Source organism: Carcharodon carcharias, chromosome 20, assembly GCF_017639515.1.
Source record: "Carcharodon carcharias isolate sCarCar2 chromosome 20, sCarCar2.pri, whole genome shotgun sequence".
NCBI lineage: Eukaryota > Metazoa > Chordata > Chondrichthyes > Lamniformes > Lamnidae > Carcharodon > Carcharodon carcharias.
Genome location: NC_054486.1, coordinates 40,690,321 through 40,705,561, shown reverse-complemented (window position 1 = coordinate 40,705,561; position 15,241 = coordinate 40,690,321). Strand labels below are relative to the sequence as shown.

At 42.4% G+C, this 15,241-nt stretch overlaps 1 protein-coding gene across 2 annotated transcripts in view; it reads right to left on the bottom strand.

Moving 5' to 3' along the window:
• Positions 1-15,241, bottom strand: part of ap4s1 (adaptor related protein complex 4 subunit sigma 1) — a 48,871-nt gene that overhangs the window by 20,691 nt on the left and 12,939 nt on the right. For both annotated transcript variants that reach the window (XM_041213989.1, XM_041213990.1), the window contains exons 2-3: positions 7,667-7,865; positions 4,881-4,967 (exon numbers count right to left, since the gene is read on the bottom strand). In XM_041213989.1, coding sequence (XP_041069923.1) covers positions 4,881-4,967; positions 7,667-7,804 — 225 coding nt within the window. In that variant the 5' untranslated portion in view covers positions 7,805-7,865. The remainder of the gene's footprint in view (positions 1-4,880; positions 4,968-7,666; positions 7,866-15,241) is intronic.

Genomic DNA, 15,241 nt, shown 5'->3' with positions numbered 1-15,241 from the left:
ACTCTGTCTTACTGTACTGCCAATCAGTCTCCCCTCTTCCATCTAGCAAGCAGTAGCTCAGAAAAAAGTATCTGTCCAGGCTTGAATGCCTGGCCCCCATCTACACTGTTTCTAATGGAACTTCTGTACCAGCAGCGACAAGACTAATTCATCTCCGTGTGCCTATCTCATCATGGAAGTCACTGGAAAGGTGAATTATCTAGCATCAGTTTCTTCAACCTGCCATCCTCTGTGAAGGAATACAACGTTGGACTTTGATTCTGGACTCAAGTGCAACAACAATTCTTTATTCTGTGGTCTTTGCCCTGCAAATCTTTCTTTCCATATCCCCCTTCTTTTATTGTATGTGTGAAAAGGAGCCTACGTTGCAATGTTCCTCTTGTGTTTGGGTGTGTCTGCAAATAAACTAACCCTCTCAGTTTACACTATCTCGAGCTTGCTGTGGTATTATTAATAGAAATTGGATCATGCCAAAACTGAGTTAGGAAAATGCTGCCACCTATAAAGGGGAAAATCAAAATTGAAACACGTTTCTGTTTACTGAAGGGTGGTAAGGCGCAAAATCAGGGCTGCTTAACTTAAACCTCCTCCTGTCTGTAACACGAGGAGCTGTGATGGAACCTCATGATTTTGTGGATCAAGGAATGGCTTTTTTTCTTATTCATTTATGGGATGTGGGCGTCACTGGTTAGGCCAGCATTTATGGCTCATCCCTAATTGCCCTCGAGAAGGTGGTGGTGAGCCGCCTCTTTGAACCGCTGCAGTCCCTGTGATATAGGTACACCAAGAGTGCGGTTAGGGAGGCAGTTCCAGGATTTTGACCCAGCTACAATGCAGGAGCAGTAACATAATTCCAAGTCAGGATGTTGAGTAGTTTGGAGGGGAACTTCCAGTTGGTGGTGTTCCCATGTATCTCCAGCCCTTGTCCTTATAGATGGTAGTGGTTGTGGGTTTGGAAGGTGCTGCCTAAGAAGCATTGGTGAGTTTCTGCAGTGTATCTTGTAAATGGTACACGCTGTTGCCACTGTGCATCCGTAATGGAGGGAGTGAATGTTTGTGGAAGGGGTGCCAATCAAGTGGGCTGCTTTGTCCTGGATGGTGTCAAGTTTCTTGAATGTTGTTGGAGCTGCACTCATCCAGGCAAGTGAAGAGTATTCCGTCACACTCCTGACTTGTGCCTTGTAGATGGTGGACAGGTTTTGGGGAGTCAGGTGGTGCGTTATTTGTTGCAGAATTCCTAGCCTCTGACCTGCTCTTGTAGCCACAGTATTTATATGGCTAGTCCAGTTCAGTTTCTGCTCAATGGTAACCCCCAGGATGTTGATAGTGGGGATTCAGCGATGGTAATGCCGTTGAAAGTCAAGGGGTGATGGTAGATTTTCCCTTGTCATTGTGTGGCACTTGTGTAGCTTGTCAGCCCAAGCCTGGGTATTGTCCAGATCTTGCTGCGCTTGGACATGGGCTGCTTCAGTATCTGAAGAGTTGTGAATGATGAAGAACAAAAAGCAGAGAACAGGAGTAAATGGACATTTCTTGCAGTGGTTAGTTGCGGCCAGTGGTGTGCCCTAGAGATTTTTGTTTTCTCCTAATGATTGATTCAACACGGGTGTTGCTGGCAAAGCCAGCATTTATTACACATCACTCGTTGCCCTCAGAAGGTAGAGGTGAGCTTTCTTGAACCATTGCAGTTTATGTGATGAAGGTACTCATCCACTTCAATTCTTGTTATTTTTGTAACAGTTTTGATATAGCTGAGTACTTGTTGGGCCACTTCAGAACAAAAACAAAAAAATACCTGGAAAAACTCAGGTCTGACAGCATCTGCGGAGAGGGATACAGTTGACCCTTCATCAGAACTAAGACATATAGAAATGAGATGAAATATAAGCTGGTAGAGGGGGGTGGGATAGGTAGATGCATCAGATGCAGTCTACAGTCAACCAAGTTGGTGTGGGATTGGAGTCACATATATGGCCAGGTCCAATAAGGGCAGATTTCCTTCCCTAAAGGATATTAGTGGGTGGGTTTTTATGACAATCTGACAGCTTCATGGATTTTAAGGAGCATGATAAACAGCAGGGGAACACAAGGCAGGCTCTTGGATTAGGCAGGCTATACATCAAATGAACTTTAACATTGACAAATGTGAAGTAATATCTTTTGGAAAAAAATGGACATACAATCTAAATGGTAAAATTGTCAATGGAGTGTTTAGAACTAGAGAAATACAGGATATACAGTTACACAGACTTTTAGAACAAAGAGCAAAAGAACAAAGAAAAGTACAGCACAGGAACAGGCCCTTTGGCCCTCCAAGCTTGCGCCGATCATATTGCCTGTCAAACTAAAACATTTTGCACTTCCGGGGTCCATATTCCTCTATTCCCATCCTATTCGTGTATTTGTCAAGCTGCCTCTTAAACACCACTATTGTACCTGCTTCCACCACCTCCTCTGGCAGCGAATTCCAGACACTCACTACCCTCTGCGTAAAAAAACTTGCCCCGCACATCTCCTCTAAAGTTTTCTCCTTCCACATTAAATCTATGTCCCCTAGTAATTGACTCTTCCACCCTGGGAAAAAGCTTCTGACTATCTACTCTGTCCATGCCACTCATAATTTTGTAAACTTCTATCAAGTCGCCTCTCAATCTCCGTCGCTCTAGTGAGAACAATCTGAGTTTCTCCAACCTCTCCTCATAGCTAATAACCTCCAAACCAGGCAGCAACCTGGTAAACCTCCACTGCACCCTCTCCAACGCCTCCATATCCTTCTGGTAATCTGGCGACCAGAAGTGCACGCAATATTCCAAGTGCGGCCTAACCATATCTAATATTAGGGTTAAAGCTGGAAAAAACTATAAATATGATTTTGCATTTTGGTTTGGAGCATTTAATACAAAGCAAAGCGATAATAATGAATCCATACAAGACATTGGTTACATTTCAGTTTGAGCACCTGCTGAGATTGGGCACCTCATCATCGACAACATATTCTAGCCATAGAAAAGATGTGCTGTTTTAATAGGAAAATACCAGGGAAGAGCAGATATGAATATGATAAGAGACCTGGAAAAACTAGAATTGAATTTATTAGAACAGAGAAGGTTGAAGAGGGGCATTTAAATTTAAATGAAACATTTACATTTTTGACAGAATTTAAGATGGTTAATAGTGGAATATTATTTCCACTAGTCAGTGAATCAGTAACAAAGGGGAATAAATTTAGTATTAGTACTACAAGGGTAAAGGAATGTGGAGTTCATTACCTCAAACAGATATAGAAATTGAGTTCAATACATCACCTAAGAAAGACTTAATAAACAACTGAAAAGGAAGAAGGTTAAAGGATATGTAGAATTAACAGAAAAGTATGAATAGGATAAGTAACACTCATGTGGAGCTAATGTTGGCAGAGACACTATGGGCTGAATGGTCTCCTGTTGTGCTGAAATTATTATTTTATGAAATTACTGCTTTCAATGTAATTTTGTCATTTGGATTTAATGTGAGAATATTCAATGACAGAGCAGGGTTGGTCACTCAGTAACGTGCATATCTGCTCTGCTGCATACTTTTTAAAAAATTGCTGCTAAGGTCTGAAAATTCTCACTGTTCCAGGTCTTATCTCATGTTATATATGTTCTGACCAAAGGCAGGTCCTTGGATAATTGTCTGTTGATGCTTCATCTTGAGCAGCTTTTCTTGGCAGTATTTGTCAGCGCTGGTTGTCATTGTCTTCCACTCTTAGGGGCAGGGCGAGAAGGCAGGTCCCAAGTCTACCTCAGCTGGAATTTGGAGTTAATCTGAACCACACCCTAGCCATCTAGCCACTATGGGACTGGTTCCCAAAAGGAAAGAGAAATCTTTCGACATCTGCATTGTCAAGGCAGTTCAGGATCTTGTAAACAAATTTTCTAAGCTCCAGTGGAAACAAGCCCAGTTTGTCCAAACTGTCCTCATAAGACAACACACTTATTCCAGGTATCAATCTAGTAAACCTCCTTTGAACCACCTCCGATGCATTTAAATCCTTCCTTAAATAAGGAGACCATAACTGCACACAGTATTTGAGGTGTGGTTGTACCAATGACCTGTATAACTGAAACATAACATCCTTACTTTTATGTTCAATCCCTCTCGTAATAAAGGATAGCATTCCATTAGCCTTCTTCATTACTTGCTGTACCTGCGTACTAATTGTTTGTGACTCATGTACAAGAACACCTTGATCTCTCTGCGCCTCAGAATTAGGCAGCCGTTCCCCTTTTAAGTAATACTCTTCCTTTTTGCTCTTCCTGCCGAAGTGAACAACTTCACATTTTCCCACCATCATCACAGTTTCTATTATTAAACATGGCACCTTAATTTCACAGCAGGAAAATGTATCGGTAATCTAGGCACAAACCAATTAGATGGTTCAAAAGATTGCTGAATTTTGGGAGTGAGTTAAGCGTGTAACGTTGGCAACAAGGTCAGGGGTGTGGCTCTCAACCAACCCACCCTTTCTGATGCCAGATCCCTTGATCAGGCACCGAGTGTCTTTGAATGAGGGACCCCCCACCCACCACCCCACTCCACCCACCATGGTCTAGCTAGATTTAGCTCATTACCTGCTTTATAGTTGTTAAGTTGCACATGTATGACAATTTACTAGTCTTGCATTAATTATGTGCATTAGTTCATTCCATCTTATTTTTTACTTAAGTAGGCAAAGACCAATTATAAAATAATTAAGACTGTAAACGTGCGGATTAATGCTGGCTCTTTTACTTGTTGGTATTACTTTTCAAATTGTTATCCAAGCTTGAGTGTGGGCATGTATATTGAAAATGTATAGAAGATACATTGGTCCAGCAAGGATGGTAAATACTGCTTACCTCTGCATCATCAATCCCGATCACAACAAAGAGTGCAGCATACTGACGATACACCAGCTTAACATCCTTGTACTCAACAAAGGAACACTGGAGGCGGAATGAGAAACATTTTCAGAAGTTGCATCATCTCAATTAGTCAATTTTTTTTGTAAATTGGATTTTTAAAATTTTCCAAACTTAAAAACAGTTTTGAAATTATTTTGCTTATGCATTTTATTCCATTGTTTTAAATATTTCTGTGTCACTTGTCATTTCACAAGCAAAACAGTTGGCTGGCAATGTGATGCCAAGCTCAGAAATGCTGTTCTAAAGTGGGCTATTAGGCAAAAAAAGGCTGACCTAGTGCAACAATTTTCTGTTCTTCCCTTAGGGAACACCGACCGTCCTTAATTTGTAGAAGATGATTTGAGATGCAACTCTTTTCCTAATTTCTCCTGCCAACAACCTTATTATATCAAGCAGTCCTTCCACACGAACAAGTAACAATTCCACTTCCTCCCTACAAAGGGCTACATGGAACCCGTGATAATTTACCTGACTGTTAAAACTTACTACTACGATAATCCATAGTACAGTGTTACCTCATTTAACAATAATAGTTAAATCAATATGGCACATAAGAACATAAAACATGGGAGCAGGATGGGCCATTTGCCCCTCAAGCCTATTTCGCAATTGAATCTGATTGTGGCCTTAACTCCACTTCCCTGCCTATCCCCCACACATCTTGACTCCCCTGAAGATCAAGATTTTGTCTAACTCAGCCTTGAATATGACTTTTTTAAAAAATTCATTCATGGGATGTGGGCTTCGCTGGCTGGGCCAGCATTTATTGCCCATCCCTAGTTGCCCTCGAGGTGGTGATGAGCTGCCTTCTTGAACTGCTGAAGTCCATACGGTGTAGGTACACCCACAGTGCTTTTAGGAAGAAAGTTCCAGGAGTTTGACCCAGGAACAGTGAAGGAGCGATGATATATTTCCAAGTCAGAATGGTGAGTGACTTGGAGGGGAACTTGCAAGTGGTGATGTTCCCATCTGTCTGCTGCCCTTGTCCTTCTAGATGCTAGTTGTGGATTTGGAAGGTGCTACCTAAGGAGCCTTGGTGAATTTCTGCTGTGCATCTTGTAAATGGTACACACTGCTGCTACTGAGCGTCGGTAGTGGAGGGAGCGAATACTTGTGCATGTGGTGTCAATCCAGTGGGCTGCTTTGACCTGGATGGTGTCAAGCTTCGAGTGTTATTGGAGCTGCACATATCCAGGCAAGTGGGGAGTATTCCATCATACTCCTGACTTGTGCCTTGTAGATGGTGGACAGGCTTTGGGGAGTCAGGAGGTGAGTTACCTGTCACAGGTTTCCTCGCCTCTGACCTGCTCTTGTAGCCACAATATTTGTATGGCTAGTACGGTTTAGTTTCTGATTAATGGTAACCCCCGGGATGTTGATAGTAGGGGGTTCAGTGATGGTAATGCCATTAAACATCAAGGACTGATGATTAAATTCTCTCTTGTCGGACATGGTCGTTGCCTGGCACTTGTGTGGCATGAATGTTACTTGCCATTTGTCAGCCCAAGCCTGGATTTTGTCCAGCTCTTGCTGCATTTGGACACGGACTGTTTCAGTATCTGAGGAGTTGTGAATAATGCTGAACATTGCCACTTCTGACCTTATGATGGAAGGAAGGTCATTGATGAAGCAGCAGCAGATGGTTGGGCCAAGGACACTACCCTGAGGAACTCCTGCAGTTATGTCCTGGAGTTGAGATGACTGACTTCCAACAACCACAACCATCTTTCTTTATGCTACATGAAGAGTTTTCCAACTAGTGAAGAGTTTTCCCCAATTCCCATTGACCCCAGTTTTGCTAGGGCTCCCTGATCTCACACTCAGTCAAATGCGGCCCTGATGTCAAGGGCAGTCACTCTCACCTCAACTTGGGAGTTTAGCTCTTTTGTCCATGTTTGAACCAAGGCTAGCAATGACCCAGCCTCCTCTGCTCTCTGGGGAAATGAATTTGAAACATGTACAACCCTCTGAGCAGAGAAATTTCTCCTCATCTCTTGTCTTAAATGGAAGTCCCCTTATTTTGAAACTGTGTGCCCTAGTTCTATATTCCCCCATGAGGGGAAACATCCTCTCAGCATCAAAGCTGTCAAGCCCCCGGAGAATTTTATATGTTTCGATAAGATCATCACTTATTCTTCTGAACTCCAATGAGCATAGGCCTAATCTGCTCAACCTTTCTTCATAAGACAATCCCTTCATCCTAGGAATCAGCCTCGGAAGCCTTCTCTGAACTGTTTCCAATGCAAATTTCCTTAAGTAAGGAAACCAAAACAGTAAGCAGTGCTCTAGGTGCAGTCTCATCTTCATAGTTGTAGCAAGACTTCCCTACTTCCATACTCAATCCCCCTTTCAATAAAAGCTTATATTCCATTTGCCTTCCTAATTACTTCCTGCACCTGCATACTAACTTTTTATGATTCATGGATGAGGACACCCAGATCCCAGAGTACTGCAGCATTCTGCAGTCTCTCTCCACTTAAGTAATATTCTGCTTTCTATTCTTCCTGCCAAAGCAAACAACCTCTCAGTTTCCCAAATTATATTCCATCTGCCAAATTTCTGTCCATTCACCTAACCAATTACCTTTATGGACCCTTCTGTGTCCTCCTCCCAATTTGCTTTCTTACCTTTTTGTATCATCAGCAAAGTAAACAATTATATTTTTAACAAAGATTCCAAGACACATTCACAAACTTTTAATCAAATATTAGGTCTTTTACCTGGTCCTTTGTTCGTGGGAGGCAATTCTTAATGATATCAGCTTCCAACAGTGTTCTTTTGTGGATTTCCATGGGTTCATAATACCGAGTGAGTCTCATTTGCCCTTGCTTGTTCACCAAGAGGAAAAACTTAATCATATTAGTAACTTCTGAACCAAGACAAATGGTATTCCTCTTTTTGTTTTTTTTCACAGTATTTCTGAAAAAGCAATAAAATATTATAGCTCATTAAGTTTATCCTCAGAATTAGAAACGAGCCTCAACTTTAGAAACAAGGACCTGGATTTTATGGTTTCCAGTGGGGTTAAGGGAGGAAGAACAGGAAGTGCGCAGCCCACACGTTCCACCCCGCCCCCACCATTTCAGTACATTGGATCAAGCATCGGCTGACCAATTAGCTGCTGGTTGGCGGAATGCCAGCCAATTGGTGTTGTGAAGAGGGACTCCCAATCAAGTGTCCGAGGGGAGAAAGGTTAGGCTGTGGAACTGGAAATTGGTTCTGGTCACCAATTTAAAGGCCTCCTTCTCTCTCACTATCTCCTTAATTATGTCAGCCTATTAAACCGAACAAATAAAGCCTACTAACAGCCTAACACTGCCAACTTGAGCCGCAGACCCTGCTGCTACATCCAGCCATGGTTCTGTTTTCAGGCCTTTTCACCCACCCTTGTGCTGCCTCCTCATATCTAGCGTAACCCATTCCTCATGTTTTTCCTGTGTGACTAGCAAAAAATGGAATGGGCAATGAAAAGTCAACTGACTTCTTAACAAGCTCAATAGCTTCTTGAGACTGGTGGGGTAATGTTGGATTGCTGGCCCAATGTCATTGAGCCATATTTTACATAAGTGTGGGGCAATTTGCAGCAGTAAAATCCTGCCCACGATTTTCAATTTGCAAATAAGTTTGTTAAAATTTGTTATAAATTTTAAAGTTAAAAAAAACTATTAAAACTATTGCTAAAGACACATGATAATTTAGAATATTTTTGTCACTGCAATTCTTTCTGATGTACAGTGTCAATGGAAAAAATTTAATACAGTGTCTAACCTGGGGCTAGTGTCAAGCTAGGTATGTGTCTATTGAACTGCAATCGTGTTCCCTGCTTTTTTGCAGCAGCTCTTCAATAATAATAATAAAGTATTAAAGGTTTTTATTGCAACAACAAACTTTTGTCAGCCACAAAACTAACATGAAGAGGTTACAGAAGGTCTTACTTAACTTAGTGGTATGGTAGCATACTGTGATAGAGTCCTGTGATACTGAAAGAGAGATTTGGCCCTCACTCCTGCCCCTGCAGTTTTACAGGCTCAGAGTTGGATGGCGGCCAGGTAATTCTCCGCGGCAGAAAAATTGAATAGCGAACTGTTCTCACATGTCTCTTAAGGAGGACAAAAAGTATTTTAGGTATAGACGAGTTACTCTGTTTTCTTGGAAACAGGAATTGAACAGCCAACAGCGATGACTGAAAATGTGGGTAGACAGAAGTGGGTGCATGCTCTCATAGCAAGATACTAAATCATCAAAGAATATAAACCTTACCTAACAAACAGCAGGAAACATTTTTCTATTACATTTATAATACTGTAATCTGTGGTACAAAACAAATTGCCTAAATTGTCTCAATATCAGATTGAAGTCCAAAAGCAAAAACATAAGATATTGCCAAATCATTCTTACACATTTCCGTCATAAAACTTGTGACTATGTGAAAGTAGGACTTCAGTCATCGTGATATCAACCATATCAAGAACTAAGGACACTGGGAACTGTCCAGTGAAACTATTTGAACCAGACTGAAACTTGATGTCACTATGACCTCAAGTATGTGTTATTAAGCTTGATCATTCCTGGAACAAAACGTAACACTTTGAAGATATAAAGCAAATATAACATTATTGGAAGATAGAGGAATATTAAAATTACTCAAATGAATAAAATGTTTTTAATTAAAACATTTTATTTTTAAAGTAATACTTCATAGTACAGAGGAGATTAGACAGAAAGTAGCTGTTATTCATTAAATAGGATGTGTCCTAAAGATAATCCTGACTGTTTGCTATACAGAACAACTATATTTGGCCTCCACTATCCTCTGACTAACTGTACATTACAAACTGGCAACTGAAAGGGTAATATTATAAAGGCACTAACAGCTGCCTCACGCAACATGAATGTGGCTCATGGTTACAGTGATTTCCACTCCAATATTCTGCAGCTACATTTCAACCAAATTCTGCAGTTATCAATTCACTTGACGGAGACCTCATTCACTATTCAAAGTAAAAATCTCCATTGTTGACTGATCAACTCAGGAGTGATAGTAATTCAGTGTGGATTGTTACTTTGAAGCATTGTACATAGGAACTGCCAATACTGCAATCAATAAAAATAGATACAGCTGCCCACTCCCTTCCCCCCAAATCACTCAGCTGGTAGCTATGCCATATTCCACTGAGCTATGTTCGAAAGTGCAAGGTCTGCTCACTGGTCCATGCTGAGTTCAGTGATATTAGTCAAAGCAGCAAAGGGGGTTTGTAGTTTGCCTTAGAATCTTGGCTGTTATCCCTAACCCATGGATTCCATCTCTTCATCATTATTTACTGACTGCTGCTGGAAAATGCCTATATGGACATTGTGGCCTGGATTTTTATCCTCGAGGCGGGTAACGGGAGTTGGGAAAATTCCCGGCTCAACCTGCCTGCTTCGGGAGCAAGTGCCCACAAAAGGTGGGATATTTATTGGGGGGTGGGTGTGAGGCAGGTGCAGGCTGCTGTTAGGCCAGCCTACCCAGGAAAAACTTTGGAGAGGCACCAATGGGGCTGCTGGATGCTGAGATGGGCTGTTTAAAAGGACTGCCTCGGTGCTGTGACTTTGTCCCAGCTTAAATCAAAACAGAAAGATCTTCTAGCCCTCACCCACCCCCCCCATGTCCCATCTATGCCACCTCATGATCTCTGCTGTCAATTTCATGTGTATTTACACAAGGGGTTTCAAGTGCCTGTAGTTCCAGCTATTGAAACTTTAAAGTGTCTGGATAACTGACACTTTTATTGCCCTGTAGTAAAAAGGTTTTATTTTTAAAGAAAGTGGAAAATTATTAATAAATGACTATTTAAAAAAAAAATTATTACACATCCCACTGTCACTTTAAAGTTCATTGTGTATATAGTGGGTGAGTGGGCATGTAATTGCCATAGCTTGGCATAGGAGGGCACGAAGGGCCATACAGGGTGGGTGGGAGGCATATGTTGGCACTGGGGGGGCATGGGGGCCATAGGGGTTATCTGGGTGGACATACATTGTGTAGGGGACGTGAAGGGCCAGATGGGTTATTTGGAGGCATACCTTGGCACAGAGGTATATAAGGGGTGATAGGTGGTGGGTGGGGGGGTAATATCTTAGCATGCAGGGCATGAGGGGCTATCGGGCTGGGTGGGAGTATACCTTGGCATGGGAGACATGAGCTTTTGAAAGGTCCCCTCTTGCAGACTATGGTTCATGACTCCTCTGAGGTGCTGTGAATCACAACTCATTGAAAAGCTGGTCCGACTCCATGAAAATTGTGGACTACTGGGACATGCCTATCCCCAAAATGGATCTGGCCAGGTCAGGAATGCATGGTGTGGGCTCGCGAACCAAACCAGCCCCCAGTTTTTAAAGGCCCTGTTGAAAATTGGAAATGCTGGCAATGAGCCCCAGCCACCATTTTTAAAGGGCTCCTGGGCCAGCCTGACTCAGCGGAAAACTAGGCCTATGTGAGTGCAGCATCATGAAGGTCCATAAAACCAGAAAAGAGCTTGCAATTGTAAAACACCCAGCACACATTCAGGATTACCAAATTATTTCACAAAAAATAAATTCATTTTGAAACGTAGTCATGGCTGTTTTGCAAGTAAGCAAAACAATTAGTGCACAGCAAGATGGCACAAACAGAAATGAGATAAATGACCAATTATCCTGTTTTTAGTGATTTGGCTGAGTGATATATATATATTAGCCATGGATCCCTGGTCTTCCTCAAATAAGTGACTTCAATTACCAGATCATGACCCCAGTTTAATGTTTTGTCCAAAAGGCTTCACTTTGAACAAAGAAGCACCCACTCAATATTGCTCCGAAGTAGGCACTTCAGGCTTAAAAGCACAATTTTCTGACTAAAATCTAAGAATACTACCACTGGGCAAGATAACTCCTACATACAGCTAGTGTTCAGACTCAAACATAGACAATGAGCACTTGAATGAACTGTTAAAAGATCCCTGCACCTATGAGACTCTGACCCTGCACCAGTCATTGCCTTCAGGATTTGACGAGAACAAAAATGAAAAAAAAAGCATTTTTAGGAAATGCCTTTAACCTAGAAATAAATCCCAATGTACTTGAGAGAGGGGTAAGGAAACAAGAGACACAAAATCAAAGGAAGGATTAGAATGAGAGACCAAAAGCTTGGTCAAGGAGGTGGTCGAGAATCAATGAATGCTTGCAAAGTTGGGAAGTGGGGGCAGGGTTAGAATAGAATAGAACAGAACCAGTGTCGAAGGCAACAGGGCTTTTGATAAAGCTGAAGGTTGTGGGGCATGGACAATGGGAGGCTCTCAGGGGAACAATAGAATAGTTAAATCTGGAGGGGACAGAGGCATGGATCAGTGTTTTCATTGACACATGTGCTGTGGTAAGGGCAGAGGCAGGCAAGGTTAGAGTTGGACAGGGGGTCTTTGTAATGGAGATACTGGCCCAAATTTTTGCCACAATGGAAAGCTTCTCCATCACGGCGAAAAAAGTGGAATTGCTAAGAAATCACAAGTTCTGCCCCTAAACATAGCACTTCCCACTTTCACATCAGTTTCACCTTTGTGCATTGTATGGAGGCAGCTGGCCATTTAAATCAGCAGCTGCCTCCACTCTAGTCTGATTTTGGTGCTGGGAGAGTGGATCCTGAAGTGTGCAAAGTAGGCCTGGTAATAGCAGGTCTGAACTTGGTCTATTTCTTTGAATAACCAGAGGAGTCCTTTGGAGAGGTATCGTACCCCTGCGGAGTATGCCTTAGAGTTTTACTCTCAGCCCTAGAGGTGGCACAAAACAAATTCCAACTGTCTTTCCTTAACCCAGGGGAGTAGAAGGGTGGGGCTCCTAGTCTTGCAGGGCAATTATTTTTTTCCCCTACTGACTTGCACATCCAGGTGCCAGGGAGAAGTGTGTATTGGAGGGTGGATAGCTCTTTGTGCAAAGGGACATAGAAGATGGGCAAGGCACCCTCCCACATAGAGGTCATAGGAGCCAGTCACCGTGAACAGCTGGAGGCCTGAGAGAGAGCAGGTGATAAGGATGGAGGGGCTGTTGCCTGTGCAACATGAAGGAGGATAGGGGAAAGGGAGGACAATCAGGTACTGCTCTGTGGGAAAAGACAGACCTAGGACAAGTGGCCTCAATATTACGGAGAACCAGTGTCAAAGGCAATTGAGGCTAAGCCATAAGGTGGTGACATGGTCTAGCAGCAACTCAAGCCACAATCCATCGACCAGCATGCCCTGCCAGTGGCTGTGAAGGTAACCATCACTCTCAACTTCTATGCCTCAGGATTTTTCCAGGGATCATCAGAGCTGTCTGTATATCCCAGTCAGCAGCACATAGCTACGTTAACGCTGTAACTAATACTGTTTGCTCATGTGGAGGATCACAGTAATTTCCCCATAGATTCAGCGTCTCAGACACAAAAAGCCACAGCCTTTGCCCAGCTTCTCTCAGATACAGGATGTTATTGATTGCACCCATGTTGCCATAAGGGCCCCAATTCAACATGTGGACAACCAAAGTCCTTATGGATATACGAATTAGGAGTAGAGCAATCAGCCAATCGAGCCTGTTCTGCCATTCAATAAGATCACGGCTGATCTGATTGTGGCTTTAGCTTCACATTCTGCCTACCCCCGATAGCCTTTTGATTCCCTTGTTAGCCAAGAATCTATCCACCTCTAACTTAAAAATATTTAATGACCCTGCTTCCACTGCTTTCAGAGGAAGAGAATTCCAAAGATTCATTACCCTCAGAAAAAATTTATTCTTATCTCCGTCTTAAATGGGAGGTCCCTTATTTTTAAACTGTGCCCGCTAGTTCTAGTCCCTCCCACAAGGGGAGGCATCCTTTCAGCATCCACCTTGTTAAGTCCTCTCAGGATCTTACATATTTCAATAAGAGCACCTCTCAATCTTCTGGACTCCAAAGGATACAGGCCTAGCCTTTCCAAAGTTTCCTTGTAAGATAATCCCTCCCCCCCATTCCCAGATGTCAGTTAAGTGAACCTTTGCTGAACTATTTCTAACACATTTATATTCTTTCTTAAATAAGGAGACCAAACTATATACAGTACTCTAGATGAGGTCTCACCAATGCCTTGTACAACTGTAGCAAAACATCCCTATTTTTATATTCCATTCCCCTTGCAATGAACGAAAACATTCCATTTGCCTTTCTAATCATTTGCTGTACCTGCATTTAACTTTTCCTGATTCATGTACCATACACCCAGATCCCTTTGTACTTCAGAGTTCTGCAATCTCTCTCCATTTAAGTAATATGCTACTTTTATATTCTTCCTGCCAAAGTGGATAAAATCACATTTTCCCACATTATACACCATCTGCCAATTTTTTTGCCCACTCGCTTAACTATGTCCCTTTGGAGACTCCTTATGTCCTCTTCACAACTTACTTTCCTACCTATCTTTGTGTCATCAGCAAATTTAACAAACATATATTTAGTTATTGATATAAATAGTTGAGGGCCCAGTTGTGATCCCTGAGGCACTCCACTCATCACATCTTGGTAACCCAAAAAAGACCCATTTATTCCCTACTCTCTGCTTTCGGTTAGCTAACCAATCCTCTATCCATACTAATATGTTACCTCTACACTGTGAGCTCTTATTTTGCTTTGTAACCTTTGATGTGGCACCTTGTCAAATGCTTTCTGGAAATCTAAGTACAGCACATCTATAGGTTCCCCTTTATCCATGTTGCTTGTTATTTCTTCAACGAATTCCAATAAATTAGTCAAACATGATTTCCCTTTCACAAACCAATGTTGACTCTGCCCAATTGCATTGAGATTTTCTAAGTACCCCGCTACAACTTCCTTTCCTTCAATCAATGTATAGGTCGTTTGTGACCACCACAGGGTTTCCCTTCATGTGTGTGCAAGGCTCCCTGGCAGCTGCCACGACTCCTTCATACTAAGGAGTTCCCAAATTCCTCAGCTACTTCAGCCACCAACGCAGATCCATGGTTGGCTTCTAGGGGACAACGATTACCTCTTATGAATTTGGATGATGACCTCCCCCCACCTGCCTTTTAGGAGTCCACAAGTAGAGGCAGAGAGCAACTACAACAGCAGCCATGCCATCACCAGGAATACCATCAAGCAGGCAACTGGCATTTTAAAAATGTACTTCGGATGCCTTGATCGCTCAGGTGAAGCTTTGTAATATGCCCAACAAGGATTTCAAGAATAGTAATGGTATGCTGCACCACATTGCGCAGCAGAGGGGCATTCAATTCAATGATGATGACGCCAAAGA